Source organism: Andrena cerasifolii, chromosome 6, assembly GCF_050908995.1.
Source record: "Andrena cerasifolii isolate SP2316 chromosome 6, iyAndCera1_principal, whole genome shotgun sequence".
Lineage (NCBI taxonomy): Eukaryota > Metazoa > Arthropoda > Insecta > Hymenoptera > Andrenidae > Andrena > Andrena cerasifolii.
In genome coordinates, this window is record NC_135123.1 from 14,278,400 (window position 1) to 14,304,002 (window position 25,603).

Here is a 25,603-nt window from a genome sequence, read left to right on the forward strand (position 1 = left end):
ATTTTTTGAATTTTCGGCTTCGGGATGTTCCCTCGTAAGCTGTACTAACTAAAGCTAACAATTTTGGCGACTGAAATTCCCACGCTTTTCCTGTTTCAATCATAAATAACAAATATTTCTCGAGATCCTTTCGATAATCCTGCCCAAGAAGCATAGCTCCCTGCTCTCCCTGCCACAAAAATGTGCTCGCGTAATCTACTCGCTACCGTGACTAGGCATTTGCACTTTGCCACCACACTCGTAAATCTACGTCTCACAAAAACTTCGCTGATATCGTGGAAGAAGCCTGAGGTGAATATACTTTTAAGTTGGAGTAATAATAACGGCAATCAGCGAGTGTCTGCCGATAATTAAGTGCAAAGGTCGACTATCACACTCTTAAACGAAGGAGGATGTGCTTCCTTCCACGATAATCGAACGAAGGTCGATTCGATAAAAGTATCGGGTCGAAAGAAACGTGCACTGAAAGGAATTTCCTCGACTCGAAGCAGTTAATGGAACTGTTTTAATCGGTACTAGAAAGGGCGGTTATTAAGGAGCGACGATTCTTAATAAAAACAGAAGGAATCTATCGCGATCCGATTATCGATTCTGCAGCTGGAATACTTGAGAGGGGCTTGTAAAATTTCCCAAGCCTTATCTGCCAGAATTTGGAAATAAAGCAAATCAACAGCGGACCCTGATGTCTGTCTTGTTAATAATTATTGATATACTTTCCGCCAATAATACAAGCACAAGTGAACGGAATAGAAATTTAATGAAGAAAGTTGAATTTTAAAGATAACAAGCTGCAGATTAAATAGCCAAGGAGCTGCGTCAAAGCTCTCGACAGGTTTCCACGCTGATGTTGCGACAGCACAATTAAAACGACAAAAGCTGCAACACAATGCATGTAAAATTTTCCCCAGTTTCTAATTAAACCCCCACCATTTATTAAAACTTTAAACCCATTTCAGCCAGCGTTCTTCGACCATTCACGACGAATTCCTCCCCTTCGCGACTTTTGCGCAATTATTCTAGATTACGGTCCCTTTTATTCGCAACAATGAACAAGTCCTACTTCTCCTATACAGAAGCTAATAAAAGTGGCTGTCGCAGCTTTTACGAAGCAATTTCGATATCTGGGTTACACCTTCAAATATTCAACAGCTCGTTCTCAGAAATCAAGCGCAAAGTGTTCTCTCCACTAAAACTTTCCTATTACTCCCGAAGAACACAGATGCATGGTCAACCTCGACCGATCGTTCTGGCAATTCATAGCGGTCGTTTCCTTATCTCTGCCCTTGTTCGTCCTTAATCTACGATGTAACCCAAATGAACACCCACTAATCAAACCCCGGTCCCCCTCGGGATACATCGGTGCAATCTTTCCGTAAACTCTACTTCCCTACCACACAAAATCACAAGAAAGGGGGAGACCACTGTAATGGTCCGAAAAGTAAGGGTGTTTTTGGGAATTTATTTCAACCAAACAACGCAAGTGAATCAATGTATTGCTTAGTATAGTTAATATGTACATATTGAAGGGTGAAAATTTTTTTTTTCAATCAAATTCATAAATCCGTTTCCTGTATACTCTTCGTCAAAATGTGCGCTGCGGCAAAATCGTGCTTGTCGAGTTTTGACAGTGCCCAGGCCATATGGTTAATCCGAATTCAGAAGGACAAAAATATTCGGAAACTAGAAGCCTACGTGACGATCAAAAAAAGTCAAAATCCCCGAAAATTCCAAAATAGCGGACCACTGAAAAAAATCATGTTTTGGGGAGCAAAATTGGGGAAATGTTGATAAAAAAATAGAAGGAGGTCGTTAATTAAAAAAAACTGATCGTCAGGTAATAGAGGCGGGTTTTTCGTAGAATAAATGCCCTTGCTAAAGTCAATTGGACGAATAATTTTCTCTGTAAACTGTCAACGTGGTTGAAAAATGTCATTCCAAGAGAAACGCGTTCAAAGTTCCGCTCGGTTTAGTCGCGCGCTTGACACCGCTTCGCGGGAAATACTCCGTCAAATTTGCAAATGTCTTCATAAAATTTGCAGAGAGCATTCTTCAAACCTGTACGTCTTTCAGAAAATGTGAAAAAGAAAAAAATCGATTTTTCCGATTTTTTACAGTGGTTTCCCCCCTTAAACCAATATTTTTCAAACTTTATCAAGCCACCGCCGCTTAGTTCTATTCAGTTATTCCATTTTAATATTTCCGAGCAGTTATCTCCTAACATTTAGGACCGCACTACCGCAAAGCGATATCGTGTGTTACGACGGTAATGCTGTAAAATTGATATAAGAATTATTCTACTGATACAATCAAATCTGCGTGTGTGTTTACAGTTTTACACGCTTAAAGAAGTCTGCTGGGTAATCATTTGATACCACGTGTTATAAAGATCCTAATCGCCGCCTTAATGACTAATGTCCCTCCAGATAATTGAAACGCCCGGGAGGTGGGGGCAATAACGTTCGCTTTGAGTGACACTGGCTTAAACGAAGGAAAATAGAGAAACGACCCTCCGGTGTTCAGATTTCCAAATGTAATTTAGACGCGGAATTGCTATCATCAGCTTGTTAAGCGGGGCAGTGTTACACCGCACGCAGCCATTGTACAAAGTGACCCGTGTCACCTTGGATCTAAACTGGCTGACTTGAGGATGATAACAATAATTGATTCAGCGATTTAGCCTGCTTACCGAGGCTCGCGGTCGATGCTCGAACCGCGAGAATTTAGAATAAATCTAATATTTCGCCATCGATTAAAAGCCAGCTCGCTCGCGTTCCGCTTAACCCATTGATACGGAAGGAAGCGCAAATGCAGCTACACTTCGCGCAGGATGTTTCAGCAGCTCGAGGCCAGAGACCTCCTCCTTCCACTCGCCACAAGTGGCAGTACACTAAAACCGAACCGGTCGACGCAGTGATGCCAGAACCGTGGGTTTTCGTGCACGGGCGCTACCCCCACTCTACGACCAAGCGTACCCCCTCCTAGCGCATGTACCGCGCTACAAAGCATACCCGTCTCTCTATCCGTGTGCTGTACGCGCTGCCTGGCCGGCGCTCTCCACCGAGAATTCATTTCTCCGAAGTTCAAATCCCGATGCGAAGATTCTACTTTTTTAAATTAATTATTCTGTAGTTTCTCTTTCTATATTCTCAGTAGAATAAAAACTTGAAAACTATTAATTTACAAAGCATTTTCGCGGCTGGCTAATGACGATGTTGGTCTTCTGCCGTTTTTTATACATAAACAGAGATTTAATATTATAAATAAATAAGATTTATTTCTGTTTATGTATAAAGAGGCAGAAGAGCAACATCGTACATTGTAAATTAACAGTTTTCAAGTCTTTAGTCTCCTGAGAATATAGAAAGATAAATTAGAAAATAATTTAACCAAAAAAAGGTAGAATATCCGCACCGGGATTTGAAGTGTTGACTTTTCGCTTGCGAGCCAGGCGCTTCAATATCTGTAAAACGAATTCTCGCCGGAGAGCGCCGGCCAGGCAGCGCGTACGGCACACAGATGGACGGACGGATATGCTTGTTTGATGCGGTACAGGCGCTAGGAGGGGGTACGCTTGGTCGTGGAGTGGGGGTAGTGCCCGTGGGCATCACCGCCGGTCGCGTCTACAATGTAGACTCTACACCGCGACTGACTCGAAAACCTGCAGGAAGGGGCATACCGCTGGAGGAGGGGGACACGGATTACTCATATTGCGAAAGTTTGAACAAAGAGAGGGAGTAAGGATACCTGGCCCTGTTGTAAAGTAACCCCCTTCCCTTCGCAGCTGCGAACTGAATCTCACGAATCATAGGACCCAAACCTCGGTTTGTTTATCACGAATGAATTGAAGGTCGAGGTATCTTATGTTACGATCCTCCTTAGTTACGTGGAACGTTTACCGCGTGTCACTGTTCGCAGATATCGTGACAGAAAAACGTAGCAGCACACGAGAGTAATGCACTTACGAAACCGCCAGTCATACGCGTCAAATGATAACGACACGAAAGTGGTAGCATTGATAATTGTGAAAAGTTTTGCAAGTAACGCCCGGCCTTATCCGAAAGTATTTCAACCTTTCATTAAAACCGTCGGCAATGCGTCACGAAAGTTTGATGCGACAGGTGGAGGAGCCCCGCGCGGTGGCCATCGCCGTGCGTGCCAGGAGGAAGAAAGGAATGGAAAGCGAAGTTCGGCCGGGCTACCAGTTTTTTCCATTGGCGGTCGAGCGTCGGACGTGAAACGATCGCGGTGGTAGATATCGGCGCGACTGTTACGTAAATATGATGCTGTTGGCTCTCGTATCGTGACACAGGCCAAGTATCGAAAGGTCGAATTTATCTACGGTACTTCAGGCATACGGGAGCGGAGCTCCATTCGGCAGTAGGCTGAAGTGCCCCCCGATATCGTTGCGAAACTCGCGCCGGCCCGTCGACGCGAAAGAAAGTGGAAGTCGAGCGAACGGTTCTTCCTCAATTTAACGCGAGGGGCTTGATAGGCCGCGCTATGCCGATTGGAACGACCGAGTGCCACAGTCCTGTGTTCTGAGCAGCGTCTCGAGTTGGGATTCGAATCGACGCCAGGGAGTACTGTGCTTCCCGAAGTTTCCGTACACCAGGACCGGGGAAGAACGTGTCTTCAGTGGCTAAATTCATCCTAGGACCAGCGAACAATCTTCTCTGTCGACGCCCGCGAAGTGACTCGCGATCAGTTAGGAGGGTGGATTAAGTTGGGATCGAGGAGCGAACGTCGAGGAACCGCGGCACCAGGATGAAGCTGCTGCCGATCCTTTTCATTTTTATCGCGGTGTCGGCATGCGACGGGTATCGGATACTGGGAGCATTTCCCTTCAAGGGGAAGAGCCACTTCATGATGTTCGAGAAACTGATGAAGGGCCTGGCCAAGAAGGGTCATCAGGTCGACGTGATAAGCTCGTTCCCCCAGAAGAAACCGTACCCGAATTACACGGATCTAGCCATTATTCCGGCGGGTTTGACCTTTCTTAACAATTTTACCTACGAGTTGATGAACACCCTCGTCAAAGAGTCCGTGACACACGCTGTGGCCACGATAGCAGGGAACGACGTTTGCGAGCGCCTGGCTATACCGGAGATACAGGAGCTCGTGCGTAATCCGCCGAAGGATCCACCTTACGACCTGGTCATCATAGAGGTACGTATGTGGATTTCGCGGAGGTCTGATCGGAAATTTTTTCAGACGTTCCACTTAACCTTTAACGCGGGCTTAAGATTGCTGAGTGTGGTAGTGAGTGGAGATAAACTCAGAAATCGGAGGATTGATTTAATAAAATGTATATGTACTTATATATGTACTTATATATAATAGTGTATAGTGGAACAGTCACTGTGGCTGTGGGGGGACTGGCACATGCCACTGTTTTATGATTTTAGAGGAGATCGAGTTGAAGGAGAAATTATTTTCACAGGAAATTCGGAGCGAAACTGTAATTATTTTAAAGGGTACTTGAATTAGGTGATGAATGACAATTATTATCAAATTTTAGCTGAAAAATTGATTAAGTTTCTTTTTATTTCGATGTATACACTGTTTACCAATATTTCTTAATATTTCTCTTACGTTATATTTCCATTTATGGCGCGCGCCTATTTTCCACTTACTGTGAGCCCCTCAATTGTGAAAGGGTGGTAGAATTCTTGGGATCCGAATCTATAGGACAATCAAGTTTCTCGCGTATTTTTCTCTCCACTTTCTACAGTACTTTTTGGGAGAATTGTCATTCGCGTGCTGCTGACCAGCAGGATTCGGCAACAATAAAAATTTAAATAAAATTTAAAACCGACTTAAAAAAAGAAGAATAAAATTGCGGTAAATATCGTCGCCTCATAAAAAAGAGAGACGCAGATTAAATAAGGAACAAAATTATCTTGTACTTTTTAGCGCATTTTTATTTTTGTTTTGAAGTCGTTTATTATTTTTTTTTATCTGTTACTTTTTAGTTATATAAGTTATATAACCATTTATTTAAATAATGAAGTCGGTTAATGAAACAGATTTCTTATTTTTGGTGTAACTTCAAATCTACTTAACCGATTTCGACAATTCTTTCTCCGTGACCTAAGTTGATTCAAGCTAAACTATATGCAACAAGTTTCGCGAAAATCGGTCGAGTAGTTACAGAGAAATTCGCGGGCAAACATAATACGTACTAACATACATACATATACATCGAACGTAAAACCTCTTTCTTTTTGAAGTCGGTTAAAAACGATAGGAAAGTGTATTGACTTATGACGAAATAGACACGATATCCTAATCTTTACGTTGTCAGTACGGCTGATGCTGTGTTTAGGCTACCAGTTGTTTAGGCTGCCAGTTTCGCAAGTTACGAGATTCATGAATGGTGCCATATATACAGTACAGCCGCTGGTTTAAAATAACTCGGCAGAAGATACGATACTCATTGTCCGCGATATCCGATGGCTCTAATAAGAGCTCGAGCAATGATCAAGTCAGCCCTTGATTGAAACGTTCCCATCTAATTACGTCGATCCTTCGTAATTAAATTGACCCATTTATTGAAGTAAGGAACCAGGACCCATTGAAGCCTCTCTACTTTTCCACGGTGAACAGAGCGAAATAAAATCGCGTCGCGGCTATCGGCAGGCGATAGTGTCACAAGATGCCTAAAATAAATAATTATTTTAGAGATAAATTGCGTAAAAATTGTGTGATACAAGGGCGACCGTTGGACCACCTCGGTGAACTTGTACCGAGATTATGCTACAAATATGCAAAATTCAACTATAGTTTAATGAGACGTTAGGACTACAATTTTTCAGCAAAACCTTACTTCGAAAGCGTCTCCATCGAGATCCTCCTTAACCCTGCCGATAATAAAAACGACCCACAGCCACCGAATCTGTTTAAGGGGTCAGTCCACTGTGAAGTCGTGAAAAATTGTCATCCTTTAGGATTTATTTTTTAGTAAACCGAATGTCCAACGTAAATAATGTTTTGTCTACTTATTAATACACTTATTGACAGTATAAAAATATATATATTTTAAATTTTTAACAGTTTTTTAAAAATATATATCGCACTGATGCGAGCGAAGAGAAAGCGATGTACTGCTGGCGCAGGTGATTCCGGGAGAACGACGCATTTCAAGCAAGAAATACGAAGTGTGTTGTATTATGAGCGTGGTTGTCGCCGGAACCAGGATTGTTTTTACTGATAAAAAATTAACAAAATAGCGTAGGTTTGAAGTTTAAGTGTCGAAATACGATGGATTTTTCAATCATTTTTCCTTGTAAAAAGTATGAAATGGTTAAACAAAATAGATTTCCGTGGTCCCGGCCATAGCCGCTGATGTGCTGAATAACGTGTAAAAATTTCAGACTGATCGGTCAAATAGTTTTTTTTAAACCACCTGCACCAGCTGAAAAAATGTTGTTTTGTTATAATCCTGTTAAAAGTTTTAAAACAAATTAAAAAAATTCTTTAAAATTTTTTGGTACAATATAAGAGTAGCTTAATAAATACCAAAAAGATTTATTGCATTATATGTTGTATCTACGGAGAAACAAAATCTTTGAAAATAGCTTAATTTTGCAAACCGTCACAGTGGACTGACCCCTTCACCCACTTCGCACTTATCTTATTTTTCAAGGCAGACCCATATCGAGTGACTACACAGCAACTTCCAGAAACTCTACTACGCGAGCTAATAAAAAAATAAAGTTCATATAAATAATTAATATAAAGACATAACGAAGTAATTAGTAATTATTTCAGTAAGTTTATTTTTAATCGAATGATAAGCTAAAGGAACTCGGCAAATTAAAAATATTCGACCCTTCGAACCCTTAAAAAAGGGTTAACGTGCCCGCGATTTCGATCTATCAGAGATCCTCTGATACTCTGCGTCGAATATACCCGGCGCGGATGAAATGATTAATGAATGCTCCCGAATCGTTTTCAGATATTCGGTGCCCACTGCTACGCCGCCCTGGGTTACGTGCTTAAAGTGCCTGTAGTGGGTGCCAGCTCCGCGGTTCTCTATCCATGGGCCAACGACATGATCGGCAACCCAGAGAACATAGCCATCGCGCCCAACAACCTGCTCCCCTACCCGCGGCGCATGAACTTCTGGCAGAGAATGTGGAACTTCGTGCACGCGATGCACAACAAATGGTACTTCAATTACCTGACCGCGAAGCAGACCGAGATCATGAGGAGACACCTCGGCCCGGAGATTCCAGACATCAGGGAGCTGGAGAACAACATCTCGATGATCCTCGCCAACAGTCACCTATCCATGAACGGTGTAAAACCGATAACACCAGCCCTTATCGAAGTCGGGGGGCTACACGTGCAGACGGCGGACGAGATGCAAGAGGACGCGGTGCCACTACCTGCTGTAACTATCTTTGCAATCCTTTCGTTTCCTTTATTTACTTCTTTAAGAGTACGGATCTCTGCTATTTCTTTAAAAGCATAGGATCTGTCGATCCGAGGAAGTAGAGTCTGTTTGAACGAGGAGCCAACGGGGTCGGATGCGAAATTCGCCACCACTTTTGGCTATGCTCTGTGTCTGCCTCGCGTTCCATCGCGGAGATTTGCGACTGTGGGTTTATAAGGAGCAGAAGTGCAGTGAAAGATCCCGCATTTGGGGGATTTATAGCGCGCGGGGTGGCTTTGGGAGGGTACAGGATACGCGATTCTGTCGCGAGTGTCTTATGCAATGCCTGCAATAATCGTGGCGATTTGAAGAGTTAAATTGATTTGATCCGCCGTGACTGAGTGGCACAATCTTATCTGTATTTTTTCATCCTGTTGCGGCGTTATGGAATAGCAGTTTCTGTTATCAGAATTACGGTTATCTGGCTGACGTTGCAACTTTATCCTTTTCACTCAGGGTTACAATAACAGCGGCCTTTGTATAATGTTCTATCTTTACCGCTACTGCCAGTCATCCCCAGCACTCGTAAATATCCTGTTCGAGGCTAGTCGATGTTTGGAACGCTTTGAAGGATTCGTTTGAAATGAAACTTCGGGAACTTCGCGTGCATAGTACAAGACACCAAGGGAACACGTCGATGGATTTTGGTGACACTGGTGTACGATGTAGTCCGCGGGGAATTAGGGGGTGTTTAAGGGGGTATACCCGTTTGAACCCTCGGAAAATGTATACATTTTGTGGATTTTTTTACAAGTCAACGGTTTGATGCAGATTTCCCGTTTTTTAACTATGTTTACATAGTATTATGAACTACTTCTAAAAAAAGTTTCAGTTAAAAAACTATTGTTTTTCGGAAGTTACGGATACATGTCCGAAAGTCTCTCGATTTTAGACGGCTAAACGGTGGCCCTAAAAACTCGCGCTACGTTCAACCAATTTACTTCAAATTTTGCATGCAGAATCATAATAAGATTCCACATCGTCCAACGAAGGCGATTTTGAAAATTTTGAAAAATAAAGAAATAGTGAGAGATCAAAGGTAAAGTTAAATTTTTCTAAGAGAAAAATCCACCTTTTTCCTTTATAAATAATAAACGGGGAATCGAAATAAAAAAAGCCTTCGTTGGACGATGCGGAATCTTATTATGATTCTGCATGCAAAATTTGAAGTAAATTGGTTGAACGTAGCGCGAGTTTTTAGGGCCACCGTTTAGCCGTCTAAAATCGAGAGACTTTCGGACATGTATCCGTAACTTCCGAAAAACAATAGTTTTTTAACTGAAACTTTTTTTATAAGTAGTTCATAATACTATGTAAACATAGTTAAAAAACGGGAAATCTGCATCAAACCGTTGACTTGTAAAAAAATCCACAAAATGTATACATTTTCCGAGGGTTCAAACGGGTATACCCCTTTAAGTCATCATTTCGCTGCTATCGAATTTGTTGAAGAACCACACGCCGTCAAAGGTAGCACTGCTCTGCGTTCTTTCGCAAACTTTCGCAGGGAGGCCAATCCTTCCCGATTGAAACGAAAGAAGAAGCAACATCGCGCGATGTATAGTTCAGGGGATGAAAATTCCTCTGTAGAATAATTATGCAACAATTGCAAAATGATGACTTAAACACCTCCTAACTTTACTTGGACTACATCATACTTCAGTTTCATCCAAATCCCGGATCAAATGATCGATTCGGCTGGGAATGAACCCCGGGGGTGCAAGGAGAAAGTATTTGATAAAAGGCCAAGGGGTTGGACAGAATTATACAGCACAACGACCACTTGCTTTCAGAGCCTGGAGAAATGGATGAACGAGAGCACGGACGGGTTTCTCTACTTCTCGTTCGGCTCGATGGTGAAGATCGAATCCTTCCCCGCCAACCATCTGAAAATATTCTACAACTCCCTGGGAAAGATAGCACCGGTCCGGGTATTAATGAAAGTAGCGGAACCGAGCGCGCTTCCGCCTGGCTTGCCGAAGAATATCTACAGTTTACCATGGATTCCGCAGGTCGAAGTTCTGAGTGAGTCGTCTTTGTTGAAAGCTCGTTGGAAACAAGCCGAAGTTCGATAGGATCGGGCAACTACGGGAGCGCGTCGCTCGAGGATAGGGCCAATATTTGTCTGATGTCGTGAAACAAAGTCAACGAAAGATAAAGGGGCGTAGAATGGAGAATTTCGAAATTAATGGCTATGATTTGGTTACGAGGTTCAAGCTGAAAAGGCATTGCCCAGAATTTTTGTTTCTCTCAACTGATGAAGTTTGATGGGTTGAAAATTTAGGGGGAATGGAGATTGATATCGAATATCTATTTTTGCAGAGCATCCAAACATAAAAGCATTCATCACCCACGGTGGCCTCATGGGCACCCAAGAATCGATTCATTACGGCGTACCCATGATTGGTGTACCATTGTTTGGCGATCAATTCATCAATGTCGACATCTACGCCGCGAACAACATTGCGGTGAGATTAGACGTTGACACCCTGACGGAGGAGGCGATGGACAGGGCAATAAATGACATTTTGCACGATCCGAAATACAGGTACGACATTTTTCATTTAAGATTACTCGTCAATAGAGTCCAGCTGAAGCGACATTTCTGTCAAGGATTCTTTCATATCTCGAGCTCCCTAGACAGTCTTAACGATACGATTACACGACGAATGCCAAAATACCGGTTCAGAGATTAGAAAAATTTTAAAGAACGATATTATAAGATCACGTAGGAAAGAAGCGTAACTTCGTTTAAAGTTTAAACTTTGAATGAAAGGCGTAGCTACAAGAGTTAGGTAATATTTAAATAAAGAATGATAAACTAGAGCCCAAATGATAAACTACTTAGATTCTTGATGTACTACTCAGAATTTTCGATACTTTATTTTTTACCTGACTTATGCGTAATTAAAGTCCACTTTCTTACACACGAAAATGAGTATTTTGCTTCAAAGCGCAGCGATTTTGTTATTTTTCAACGAATCGAAACAATTTTCGGTCGGACGATAGAGAATGCATTTAAGAACATCTGTGCAAAATTATATAAAAATCCATAGAGTTTTACTCAAATTACAGCGTGCACCGTTTCGGAAAAAACGGTCTCGAGAAAAACGCATTTAAACTGTTCGGAATGTTTTAATATTTGAAAAAAAATTATATATATTATTCAGAGATGTGTCTATCTTCATTGAAAATTTTTTATCGATATAAGTGTTTTTCTTACTTAGAAATAAATTCCCATAGATGCGATATTTCTTGACCTGGCGAGGGTGGTCCTTAAGAGCGAAAACGGACTAACCTACATTGAAAAAAATTAATTTTTCCTATTTTCTCCATTAATGCTACTAACTCAATTTCACAAAAAATGTGGGATAGTCCGTATGGCTCTCAAAGCCTCATTTAATCGAAGAAAGATCACATAAAACCTACCATATCCTTTTCAGGGAAACGCTACAAAGAATCTCCAAGAAGTTCCGGGATCGGCCTCTAAGCCCCCTGAACACAGCCATTTATTGGATCGAATACATCATCAAGCACGGCGGAGACTCCCTCAGATCACCAGCCATGGATCTCCCGTGGTGGCAGCTAGAGCTGCTCGACATTTACGTGTTCCTCCTACTCGCCACGATCCTTTCGGTTTATCTCTTAATCGCCGTGCCACGACTCCTGTACACATTACTTAATTCCAGTCACGCCGTGGCTCCCAAAAAGAAAGTTTCTTAAACACCTTCTTTCCTGCCGACGTTTGAGCGTTAACACCGTCGTTACTCTTATCGGCAGGCTCTACTCCCCATTATCTCTTATTTCCAAGTCCAACGAGGCACTGTAGTTGGTAAAGAATTTCTGGTATTTCATAGAATGTACAGGATAGCTATTGTATCAGTAAAATAATAAGGGCAATAAATTTGTCACTAAATGACAAATTTCGAAAAACATTTTGTCGACTGGTGCAAAGGAAGTGAAGCAATTTAGGAAGATAGTAGAACCATATGGAGGTATAATAATTTATGTGTCGGTTGCTGAGCAATTGTACGCGCGCTTTGAATGTTTCAGTTTGTCGAAGACGAAATAAAATGATGAATGGAAATACGAGGCTCTACGATCCTTTTTAGAAACGGGATGCGAAGCGGGAAATATTCGGGGAACGCTCGCGAGAGTTGATTAAGGGGGTATTTTTTGAACGGTCGAAAAATCAAGGTATTTCTGAAGATATTTTCTCAGTAAATACAACACGTAATGAAATAAATCTTTTTGGTATTTATTAAGCTACTTTTATATTATACCAAAAAATTAAAAGGAATATTTTTAATTTGTTTCAGGTGCTTGTTTTTCACAAAGCGTCAGTACGACAGCTAAACAGAAACGTGATTTCCCGGCTTAGGCTTATCTGAAACAGAAAATTCGAAAAGATTCTTAATCTGTATGAATGTGGCTATCGCCCGTATTTCAATCAACAATTTTTGTTGAGAAATAACAAAATCGCGTCGGTTTGAAAAAAAGTTTCCCAAAATGGTGTTGTCTCGAATGTTCCCCGAGAAAAATCTCGGTTATTTTCCGACACAAATTGTTAATTGAGCTGCGGGCGATAGCGACACTCGTACAGATTAAGAATCTTTTCGAATTTTTGGTTTCAGATAAGCCTGAGCTGGGAAATCACCACGATCATACGAACACTACTGTTTTCGACTGTTTTTATTCAGATGCCATATTGACGCTTGGGAAATAACAAGTAAAACAAATTACAAAATATTCTTTTTAATTTTTTGGCATAATATAAGAGTAGCTTAATAAATACCAAAAAGATGTGTTTCATTATATGTCGTATTTTCTGAGGAAAAAAATCTTTAAAAACAGCTTGATTTTTCGACTGCTGAAAGTGGAATACCCCCTTAAAAAAAAGTTCGAAGAGAAAGTGTGAAATACTAAAGGGTAGAAAGAGCTGGCGCACTGGCTCGCTTAATGTCGATACTGTGAGTCACCTACATACATATCGCCTCTTATCACCACCACGTGTCCATTGTTAAATGTTTACAGAAATACAACTATGAAAAGCGGAGTGTTATCTACTGGGGACTTTATCTGCGACTAATACTTATCAAACAATATAATACAGACACTATCGGGAGAAATCAAGCTCGCTCATTATCTTAATAAATACATCTTAAGCACGCTGCCATTAAGTTCATTACGCTGTATTTCTCGACCCTGAGTGTAGAATATAGATGAATCACTGGAGTTATCGGTTCGCAGTTATGACACAGTTCCTCGAGCATTTTAAGCAGCCAGCGGCGTGCGAATGTCAAGGATTCGAAATCCCATTGAAGGCCGCCCGAAACAGTACTCGTTCCCAGCAATCTGTCGCGGAGCACGGATCTTCTGCAACGGACGTAGCCATCAAAACTGCCGTTGGCTGTGACACGTGTCGGGTGAAGCGCGAAAAGTCCGAAAATTCAACGCCGACCACTTTAGAAAAATTCATTTCCACCCAGCGGCGACGCGGCACGAATCGCTCCCCATTTCCCTCTTTATTTTCGTTCCATTCGGCCATTGCAAATTTCGCTGAAAGAGAAGAAATCAGGGATAAACTTTTGCTACCTGAATTAAATCACGCCCGGTACTAATAAACTGAATAAATTTTGGGCCGTGTCTCGCATTCAGGGCAGATCGTTGTCTTATCAACAATATAATTAACAAAGTTCGCGACGACCTGCACAATCGTACTGATAATCGAGCTCTAATTTTTTTAATAAATCCTCTCGCCGAACCTTTTCGATCACCAATCTGTTCAAAGAATGGCAGATATCCGTGTGTACTCAAAATTCTATTAATGGAGTGCGAAATAGAGAAGTGAATTAGAAATAGAGAAAAGGAAATTTTAAAATGGACTCTATTCTCTTTGGAATAAATGTAATAAAAATTGGAGAAAAGATAGGTACCCTTAGCAAACACTTAGTTAATCTTTGAATCCTGGAATAATCATCCGACTTCTGGAAATCTTCCTAATTCTATAAAAGTGGAAATTGGGAAAGTAGATAGAACCACGTTAGCAGCTTACACGAGAAGTTTGGCATGTTTGGTGCTGAATATTGATTTCAAACCTCTGCTATTTGCCACCAATGTACTTCTGCTTTGCTATAGTCATTTAGCAATTAAATTCTTCCTTTCGAAATCCGATGGGTATGAACGAAGGCGGGCTGATTCAGCGACGGAAGCCATTAAAGAGGACATCCATGATAGCAAGCTATCGCGATGAATTTCTACGCACAAGGTCTAGAGTCGCGTTTGAGTTGGTGTTTGCTGAATCGATGGACCTGGCCTTGTACTGCCAACGTACGTACACGTCCCTCCATTAATCACGATCCATTCAACGAAACATACAGGGAAACGGAATCCGTGGAGGCGTGAGAAAAAGCGCGGGAAACCAGGTCTCCAGTGGTGCAAGGAACGTTGAAATTCGAGCAAAATTTTCCACGTACTTGTTGGACAAAGAAGAAATGGAGAAATTAAGAATTGAACAAATTAAGAAATGGGGAAATGAGGAAATGAGGAAATGAGGAAATGAGGAAATGAGGAAATGAAGAAATGAAGAAATGAAGAATTGAACTAATTAAGAAATGGGAAAATGAAGAAATGAAGAAATGAGAAAATGAGAAAATGGAGAAATGAGAAAATGGAGAAATGAGAAAATGGAGAAATGAGAAAATGGAGAAATGAGAAAATGGAGAAATGAGAAAATGGAGAAATGAGAAAATGAGAAAATGATAAAATGAAGAAATGAAGAAATTAAAAAATGGAGAAATGAAGAATTGAACAAATTAAGAAATGGGAAAATGAAGAAATGAAGAAATGAAGAAATGAAGAAATGAAGAAATGAAGAAATGAAGAAATGAAGAAATGAGAAAATGAAGAAGTGAAGAAATGAAGAAATGAGAAAAGGAGGAAATTTGGAAATGAAGAAATGACGAAATGAAGATCTGGGAATGGAAACAGAAACCGAGATAGGTGAAAGAACTAGTCGAATGATCGATATTCGATATTAAAAATATTACTGTAACAATGAAGACTTTTAATCGAGTTTAGTGTCTTCTATCGTTCTAAGAGACTAATGAATTTCGACACTTGACAGCACTACTGTAGGAAATAGGTATGCAGAAATAAGGGTCATAATTGAAATCTCAAGATCGAAATATATTGTAGAATCAACGTGCGCTGATAGAATCGATGATAGCGATGCTAGTGTTGGTGCTTCTCCACTAGTCGCGGTATATACTCCGCGTTCTGTTGACGATATTGCATCAGAATCAAATGAAAATCTTGGGGCTGATAAAAGAACAGATCAGAAAATGAAATTTTTTAGATTGGCCCACAGTGTAAAAGTGGTTTGAGCGCTAAATTCCTTTTAATTTCCTGTCAGCACTGTTAAATTGCTTCGGTGTTCATTTTCAAATTTTCAAGGTATAAAATGAAATGTTTACTCTGTACGATTTCCTGCGAAAATTAAAATTGAAGAGATAGCTCGGTTCGTTCAACATCCTTCCTCTCGTATCTTTTAGTTATCAGAATTTTTCGATACGTTTCCTTAGTATTAAATTACGACGCAGCCCGACTCATCAAAAGAAACACCGTCGAATGCCTCACCGAGGAATGACTTGCATCTTGCAAATTTTTAGGTTTTGCGTGTTCCAAGAAAGGCGGGGGAAACCGGTTCAACTCTACCTAGAATTAATCAACTTCTGCCCTGGCGATACACCGCGTTTCCTGCTCTCTGGACCAAATTTTTAAATCGTATGCGATCTTCCACACTTCGCTTCGACATTCCAAACCATTTCGTTTCTCCACGTGTACTCTGCAACGTGAAAATTCCCCTACCGCGTGTTTCGACGCTCTGAAACCTCGCAGCTCAGGCTATCCATAGAAATAAAACCTGAAAATAAACTCTGGGAGCAAGTTTGTTCTATAGAAACCGTGGAATTCAATTTCCTCCACAGCTTTCAACGCTCCACTTGATTCTCCCGCCTGCACTATCTACACTCCCCTATCAAAAAAAGTAGGCAATCGGTCTTTTAATTTCACAAAATTTCTCATCTCCCCAAATCAAGACGATTCTTCTCCTCGAATAGAACAACTCTGAAGGCAGTCTAATCCGAAGCTTTCGACGTTCCATTCGATCCCCCTAGCAGCCCCCTCAGAATGTAGACAATTTATTTTCTAATTTCATCGCATTCGTCGCCTGCGCGGATATAGAGGATTCTTCTGCTCGAATCAAATAACGGTAAGGGCCATTCAATCCAGCGAGAGGAAACATTACGAACCAGCCAGCCTTCCCCATCCATCTTGTTCTCCTACCGCTACACGAATAGATTTTACGGTCTGGAACAGCTAGTGAACTGAATTCACGGACCAGTTCGTCTCTGTCTCTGACGAGCAGAGCACGCGAGAGCGCCTGAACCGTGTCGCCCGGCTTGTTTAGCATTGATAACAGTGAGTGTCGTCAGCAGGTGCATCGGTCTTGCATCTGAAGAACAGATCACTTTTCATCACGCTCCACAGCGCCAAGCAACTGGAATCGAAAAGGTGGGTGAGGAGAAACCGGGCGTGTGATACCGAACCGCGTGACTGGGCCACTCTAATCGTACACTTGTTGAATGCGACGTCATTACAACGAGATCAGCTGAATCGTAGATGGCTACTGATAAACAGGAACAGTCTCGCCTCTCAAATCTAACATTCAATCTACAGAACGGGGAACCTCTCAAGAAGGAATTACACGTGTTTCGAGTTTACAAAACCGATATCCATTGAACAATTAAAAACGATCCATCAGTATCCAATTTCCACTAATTTCCCGGAGCCAATTCCGCCATTCGTACCAATCGTACTAACTCTACTTCTCCGAAAGAATCCCTCGCCCTGATAAGGGTGGCCCGCGATTCTCCGTAAAGAATAAAATTAATCACTTCGGTGAACCGACGATCCGGCCGCACATTCGTTTCGTAACTTCTCGAATTAGTTTCCGATAGCAGATAGATTGTAATGAAATGTGCCGCGACGTCGATGAGTCGACTAGTTATTATCTGACGACATACATAATTCTCTGCAGACAACCGGTGAGATGACTATTAGCCAACGCCAGCGGCGTGCCAGTTGTTGACTTGATTTGGTACCGCGAGCATCGAGGAACCTTCTCGTCTAGAAGCTCAAGCAGGTAGAAGAGCACCTCAGCCTGCAAGAAGTTAAACTCAAAAGAGGTTACAGAGAGGTTTCGAGTTAGAGTTGATCATCAGGACATTGGAGGACAAAGGTGCCACAAATCGTCAACACAGTATGAGGCTTCTGCTACCAGTTGTTCTAGCAGCGCTGCTCTGCTGCTCGTTCGCAAACGGCTTGCGAATTCTTGGCGTGTTCCCTCTTAATGGGAAGAGCCACTGGGTCATGGCTGAAAGCTTGATGACGAGCTTAGCGAAACGGGGCCACCAAGTGGACGTTGTCACGCACTTCCCCATGAAGAAACCGGTACCAAACTACACGGATATCTCTGTGGCGGGAAGCCTGGAGGCCGTGGTGAATAACATGTTGGCGGAAAACGTCACCAAGTTCAACGCGCATAATATGCAGCTCATGATTCAAACAGCTGGCGTCAAAACGTGCAACCTCCTCGGTTTGCCCAACATACAGCAGCTGATAAAGAATCCTCCGAATGACCCGCCGTACGACGTTGTCATCGTAGAGGTAATAAAGTCCTTCAGAGGCACTTCTAATTGGGAACCTCGCAGCAAGAGGGGTGCATTCGTATCGCGCGAAACAGTAACTTTTTTTTACATATATGTGTTACATGTCATAAGTCGCAAGGAAAGCTCACGAACCCGGAAATTCAAAAAATTCTGAGACTTTGCGAATATGCAGGGGATTTCCGACTGATTGCAAAGTAAATTTTTGTTTGCTGCCCAAATTCACTCTAAGGAGGTGAGATTGACCCCTTAAATTTCGGCTACTTTCCGATTTTGTGTTATAATTCGCGAACTGTAAGAACTGCAAGTTACCAAATGGTAGACCTAATTAAACGAAGTAACTTTTGTCTTGAAACTTTTTTTCCATCTCTTACAGATTGCGAATTACAAAATAAAATCGGAGTATAGCCGAATTTTCAAGGGTTAATTTTAACCCCTTAGAGTGAACTTGGGCAGCAAACAAAAATTGCGTTGTGATCAGGAGGAAATCCCCTGCATATTCGCGAAGTTTCAGATTGTTTTGAATTTTCGGCTTCGGGATCTACCCTTGTCAGAAACTGTAAAAAATGGAGCTGCGCCCTTCTTGCAGCAAGGTCCTCAATTATATTTTATTGAATGGCGGATGCACTGCCTGTCGACCATTTATTTTGATCAATGATGCATCTTCATTCGTAGCATCCTTCAATCCACGCCAGAATAAACTCCTCTAGGTATTAGATTTCGTTTTTATTATGACCCAAAATCAGAGATGGGCAAAATTTTTAATTAAATGAATTTCAAGTAGCGAATGACAGTTAATTGAAAGAATTATTCGTCATGTGTCGGATAAAGTTGGCCCGGGTTACCTTTATCCGACGAATAAAGCTATTCTTTTTATTCGTCGAACATTTCCACTTGAGCGTCGAATAAATTTGTCTACTTAAAGAAATTAACTTTATTCGCCGAATACAAAAATTAAGTTAAAGTTAAGTTATTAAAGTTAAAGTAACTTTTATTTGATCCGTTATTTAAATAACTTTTTTATTTAGTTAACGCCAAACTCTGCCCAAAATGCTCATCTTTTTTGGAAAGCGGTCCAAGTGGAGCCTGTATCCGCCAGGCGAAGGTGAAACGGTGGGGGGAAGTAGTCCCCAGCGTAACGTTAGTCAAAATAGAGAGAAAAATGTTGGTGGGGGCACGCTCCGATTTCCATTTCTGAGTAGTAAAACGAAGGTGCTCGATTCGTACTTTTATAGAAATCCACTAAACTCGGTGGGTTTCTTCGCTGCGGGGACTTAGAAGCAGAAGCTTTTCATCAATTTCTCGACTAGAATCCTGAATTTCTTTGCTTCCATTTCCTCTGGTGTGCGGTAATACTAGGTTTCTCAGCACAGCTCGCACAGTAAATACGCGAATTAGTATGCGATTACATGCTGTTGAAGGCAAGCAAACGTGACACGTATGTGTATCTAACGTGATAATCACTTCGTGCTCGTCAGTCATTGTCAAGTGGTTCTATGATTGGCAATAGGTAAGGTGGATTCATCGCGAATCACTCACTGAATCGCATATGACATTTACGCAACACTTTTTTTTTTATCTACGATAACATGCAACGTGCTCTACTGATAAAATATTCGTAAATAGGATATTATAACGTATGAAACTATTGGCGTTCAACAAGCCTTTGATAAGATATTCGATTGGTCGGCTCATCGATAACCAACGAAACTAAGTAGTCTTAGCACTACCGTGTAATTGAATTTACAACTACGCGATTACGAATCATTTTCAGTACTTCCCTGCATTAATATCCTAATACTTCTAACCCACTAATCACTTTATTAAACCATTCCACAGCCGTATTAAACTGTACCAAACTTCTTCACGGATCCAGTGTCTAGCTTGCACCTCTCCCCCGCAAAAAAATCCACCGTTCTCAGTAGTTCATCACTGCACGAAATTCCAAGACGGCGATTCATTAGGCCAGTGGGTCAATTAGTCTACCCACACCCATTATCAGCCTCTTACACGGAGAGACTATGCATTAGCTATTGTAAACGTCCGGCAGCAAGCAGCGCGAATGGTTTGTGAATCGATGCGCGTGGCAAGCGGTTGCATAAAACATGCGGCTGTACATGGAATAGTAGCTTTATTTTTTTATTTTATTTTCCGTCTTTATTGCATCATTGTCTATAATGAAAAGGTGAGGCCCAGCTGAAGCTGCTGTAATGCCTAACCTCTATTAGAGCTCTGCAACAGGCGGGTTGGGCCCTGTTTCTCGTTGTACTCAACCCGCCCGCACTCGAATCGTCACTAGCTCGATGGACCCGCCGACTGTCCAAATCCAACCAGCCCATACCCGCCCGCTCCGCCCGTGCCAGCTCTTTCACACGAGGCATTTCTCGCGCTTCACCCGATTTTCACTCTGACTTATTGTTAGCCTCGAATGGAGAGTCAAACCTTGACGATTTCTTTATTATTAACGTGTATTATACTTATCAGCTATATGCAAATAGCAGAAATTAAAATACAAATCAATGTAAGGAATGAAATTTGGGGGCGCCAAACATTTTCCTGCACGAGGGTGCCAACCATCCTCGCACCGGCCCTACAAATACGGACGTAGACTGGTCGGATACGTCGCACGGCTGGCAACAGTTTCGGGCTTGGCGGGCGGATAGAAGTGAACGCTAACCCGTCTTGCCCGACGCGGGCCGGGCCGGGTCGGGTGAGTCAGAAGACGATCGGGTAACGGGCGGGGTGACCCACGGTATACCCGCCCGTTGCAGAGCTCTAACCTCTATATAGAGCAGCGAGGGCCAGTTGGATTCATTGGGGGCCCGGGCCCCATAATGTTTACCAGAGCCGCGCGGAAGGGGAGCTCAGAAGTCAATGACAACGTGGGCGCGCAACGGATAACCGCAGCAATCACTGGGACCCACCCAAGAATCCATGGGTAGTCAAAATGGGTAGCAAGGAATAGAAGGAATAATTAAATTCAACTAACATCTCCGTCTCTCCTCCAGTTGTTCGTGGCACCCTGCTTCCTGGCCTTCGGTCGCCATCTAAACGCGTCCCTGGTGGGCGTTATCACCTCGGACTTCCACGACTGGCTTCGCGACAAGACCGGAAACCCCAACAATCCGTCGTTCATACCCAGCTTATTCTCCGACTTCGTTCCGCGAATGACGTTCTGGGACAGGCTGCGGAACACTGTGCTAACGAACCTCGTCAACATAAAAGTCAACTACTACGTGGGTGCACAGAGCAAAATGGTGAAGGAGCATTTCGGCATCGACGCGACTATTGACGACCTGTACAAGGATCTGGCGCTCGTCCTGGTCAACTCGCACCACAGCGTGAACGGGGTGAAACCATACTCGACTGGGACCATCGAGGTCGGTGGTTTGCATATCAAGGAGAACGGAGACCCCCTAAGCCCGGTGAGTACATATATATTCTAGTTATGCACACCTTTGAGGCGGTGTGAGGGATCAAAGAGCATTGGGTGTCTGCCTGTAGTCGAATTTACTAAAGAAGGGCGCCTTGGGACCGGGACCAGGCACGCGATTGGTGCTTCCCCTACTTTTTATTTTGATTCTGAATTTATAAAAAAAAAATTATTTATGAAAATAGTCACATTCATCTGGTTTAGCTAGGCATAATGAGCTGGGACACCTTTCGTGACCCCAGAGTTTATCAGTCGAAAGTTTTTAGGCGACAGACACACAAACGCTATCTGCTTTACATATTAAGATGTGAGATCGCAGGGGAAGAAAATTTGATTCTATGTATTCGTGAACTTTGGATCACTCTCGCTATTTTCTAAGTAGTAACGATGGTTAATCAAGGGATGGAAATAGAAAATTCATTGCGTAATATCTGCTAACTCTTTAGCCAGTTTTTTACGATAATAAAGTCATTGCTCGTGAAACAACAGGAGATGCAGAAGTGGCTGGACGCGAGCAAAGACGGTTGCATATTCTTCACGTTCGGGTCTATGGTGAGGATCGAGACGTTCCCTAAACCGCTTATGGAAACTTTCTACAAAGTGTTCGAGAAGATCGCACCGGTCCGAGTGCTCATGAAGGTTGCAAAGAAAGAGGATCTGCTGCCGGGACTGCCCAAGAACGTGATGATCCAGAGCTGGTTCCCTCAAGTGTCTGTTTTCAGTGCGTAATTAAGTAACTTTTTTAATAATCATCCCTCCGGAAGATTGCAATCGAAGCTGGGGTTCTTCAAACGCCTTCTTTAGAGAGGATTACTAAAAATCTGCCTTCCCTTCCTTTCGTTAATTAATAAACCGCTCAACGTAATTGATACATCACATCGTCTTATTATCCAGAAGAATATTCAAAGCCACAGGGGGTGCCATAAAATATGCAGAAAAATTACAAATTGCGCTTTTTAATGCTGTGGTTCTTCCGAGGGGTTCAACTTCCAAGGCTTACGAATGTGGGCGTGTGTACCTATTTCAGAGCACAAGAACACGAAGGCGTTCATAACGCATGGTGGCCTGATGGGTGTCCACGAGGCGATCTACTTTGGCATCCCCATGATCGGGATCCCCCTTTTCGGCGATCAACCCACGAACTTGAAGAACGTTGCCAATAAAAAGCTCGGTGTGAACCTTGGCTCTGTGCACAACGTCACTGAAGAAACACTGACCAACGCGATTAATTTGGTCTTGCACGACGATACGTATAGGTACGTACATACGTGAACGCATAATCTCTTTTATTTTATAATTTTCACTGTTCCTCCGCATAGCAGTGTGCTCAAATTCAGCGGAAAATCTCGCCCACTCTGAGGTCGTCAACCTACTATTTCTTCCATTTACCATTATCCATCTCATATTCCCCGACTTTCTACGCCCACTGCGAGCCTTACCCACTGCTCCTTCTCATCGCCACACATCCATTTCTCCTCGTTCCCCTTACACCCATCCATCCACCCCCTTACACCCTCTTTCTCCACTTTCCATCTCTCTTCTATTATTCTTACTTCGACTGCTGTCACACGTTTCCCTATAGCCTAATGGTCATTCACTGCGGTCAATTACTGGTTGGTTTACCCTACGTCCCTATATCTCTTCCTGCAACTTCCCATTTCGTTGCTCGAACCCCCCAAACGTCACTTTACCGTCTCGAATCGCCTACTTCCAGGAAGTCCATGAGGAAAGTCTCCGAAATCTACAAAGACAGACCGATGAGCGCCTTGCAGACCGCAGTTTTTTGGGTGGAATACGTGGGCAGACACGGCAAAATTCTACAGTCGGCCGCCGTCCATCTGAACTGGCTGCAACTAAATCTCGTCGACGTTTATGGCCTCCTGCTGGGCTGCGCTGCCGCGGCGCTCTACGCCGTGTACTACGTTCTTCGGACGCTGAAGAATCAGCTTATCGGCTGCAAGTCCTGCTCCAAGAGGAGCAGCAAACCCTCGCAGAGCAAGAAGAACAAGTGAGCCGCCTTCGGTGCACTTGTGCGTGTAGTGCGGACCTAGTTAAGTCCGAGCGTGTTTAACGCGCGCATCTCAATTGATAATATCACTTCGTCGCGAAAATCTGGCGTGGATGCAGGAGGACCGTTTGCGCTCGTTATTAGTTGTAATGACAGTATCTTGACTGAGCAAGAGGCTATTGCCTGTCGATGGGAACTCAAGAAAAATTCTGTTGCACACGATACGAGGAAGGATCTTAGGACAATCATGCATTTAACGAAGCAGATTTCTCATCAGCAGAACCGTTCTGTTACTCATTATGGCTGCGAGGTCTCGATGCGGACGTATTGAGTTATCGGTACTCTTCTGCCAGTACGATACTTGTTATATACTGTACATAACGCATAATAGAAATAGAATCGGGCTGGAATATTTTCCTATTTTTGTACATACCGAATGTGTCAGATGCAACGTTACTTAGGGGAATTGCATCTATTTCAATGATACATATTTCAGAAATGGTGTACCTGTGCCTAATTTACATTATATAATTTAGCGGCGGTTTTGGGATGTTTGTTAAAGAGAAATCTGTTCTGTTTTTTAAGAGTCGCCTGCATATTGCAATGATTCGCGAACCACTTTCGTTACCTTTTTACAATTGTTTAACGGTTCATCGGCGAAACAAAGCCCTCTAATTTCGGCGCTTCTGCCATTTGCAAACTCTTATGCGACGTTGCATTGTAAATAATGAATCCCGGAAATAAAAGTTTCAAGAGAGTGTTATGTATTCATGCACGGTAACAGTCCTACCTGGTAGCGGTGTTGAATTCAGGGCCTGCAGCTCCAGTTCCATGCACTCCTGCTCCCTTTCCAGTAGAATACGTTGCCGCTCCTCTTCGAAAAGCGTGCTGCCTGCTGTCGCGTTCCAAGGCATCTGTTAAATAAAACATTTAACGAATCATTCCTCACACGACACCTCACCCGAAGCAGAGAGCTGAGAGAACATGCTTTATGAAACAACAAATTCGCGATAATCGCCTGGCGGCAATCTAGTTCTCACTTTGGAATAAGGATAGATAGAGCAAAGTGGAATTTAAGTTCTCTATATTTCAGCAGTTTCACTAAACGAATAATAAAACCGGCACTCCAAAATTCTTTTAAACTCAGCAAATGGGACTTTACACAGTTTCACTGACCGCCATGCTTCGCTAATTAACAAGTTATTCCTTGGCGAGTGTTCCGAGGAAATGCAAATATTACAGCTCTCGTAGCACATCGCCGGGATATGTGCAACTCGAAGATCAAATCAAATATTTGCCCGCGAGCTATCATATTTAACGTGGTTAAATGTACCATTAAATTTCCGCGGGAGGTTTTTATTCTCCGCGTCCAGTTACCTCATCCTTCACTCGTAACGTTACTTATAAAGTTTACACTCGGAAGCCCAAGAACTTTCAGGCTTCGTAGTAACGCGTTTAAAAACTTCTTATCGCGCGATGTGTCATGAAATGCCACGAAAAGGGAACGACATAAAAATATGAATAAATTACCATGGAACAAATAATTCGTCGTACCGTTTGATCACTTATGTATCCAGTAGACGTAAGCCCATGGTAAATAACTGAAAGTGAAAAGAGAACGAGAACGAGAAATATTAAAACGTTTCCTCCACTCGAAGTCAACATCCCTCAACTTGGACGCGGAATAATAATAATACTATCATTTATTGGCGATTCCAGCGCGAACGCTGTGCGTTAGTTTGCCACTGAAAGGACGATGCACGTCCCCGCGACTTCGATAAAATTCCACCCCCTTATTCAGATCACGATTGCCCCAATAATAATGCCTGCTTGTTAAAGCCACCTTTAAAGCGCGGCGGCAATGCTCCAGCTAACTCAGTTACCAGCTTCCGAACTCGCTTCTCCACTCGTCTACAGGGTGTGACGCAAGTCTCGTACACGAAACAGCGAACTCGCACGGCTAAAATCGAGCGACAAGTTTCGGGGTTTCGCGACAA

General features: G+C 42.6%; 3 protein-coding genes across 8 annotated transcripts in view; 2 read left to right on the forward strand and 1 right to left on the reverse strand.

The window, feature by feature from the left end:
• Dh31-r (Diuretic hormone 31 Receptor) overlaps window positions 1-25,603 on the reverse strand; it is a 163,236-nt gene that overhangs the window by 87,806 nt on the left and 49,827 nt on the right. For 4 of the 6 annotated variants that reach the window (XM_076815803.1, XM_076815798.1, XM_076815800.1 and 1 more), the window contains one exon: window positions 24,397-24,520. In XM_076815803.1, coding sequence (XP_076671918.1) covers window positions 24,397-24,520 — 124 coding nt within the window. Of the gene's footprint in view, window positions 1-24,396; window positions 24,521-25,136; window positions 25,208-25,603 lie in introns of all 6 variants that reach the window. The other 2 variants (XM_076815801.1, XM_076815802.1) reach the window with 1 other exon arrangement.
• LOC143370530 (UDP-glycosyltransferase UGT5) lies at window positions 4,130-13,672 on the forward strand. The gene is made up of 5 exons (XM_076815797.1): window positions 4,130-5,166; window positions 7,958-8,395; window positions 10,231-10,462; window positions 10,760-10,985; window positions 11,881-13,672. The coding sequence occupies exons 1-5, from the start codon at window positions 4,765-4,767 to the stop codon at window positions 12,158-12,160; spliced, it is 1,578 nt and encodes a 525-aa protein (XP_076671912.1). The 5' UTR covers window positions 4,130-4,764; the 3' UTR covers window positions 12,161-13,672.
• On the forward strand, window positions 16,847-24,373 carry LOC143370529 (UDP-glucosyltransferase 2). The gene is made up of 6 exons (XM_076815796.1): window positions 16,847-17,011; window positions 17,538-18,166; window positions 21,174-21,590; window positions 22,088-22,319; window positions 22,626-22,854; window positions 23,313-24,373. The coding sequence occupies exons 2-6, from the start codon at window positions 17,762-17,764 to the stop codon at window positions 23,608-23,610; spliced, it is 1,581 nt and encodes a 526-aa protein (XP_076671911.1). The 5' UTR covers window positions 16,847-17,011; window positions 17,538-17,761; the 3' UTR covers window positions 23,611-24,373.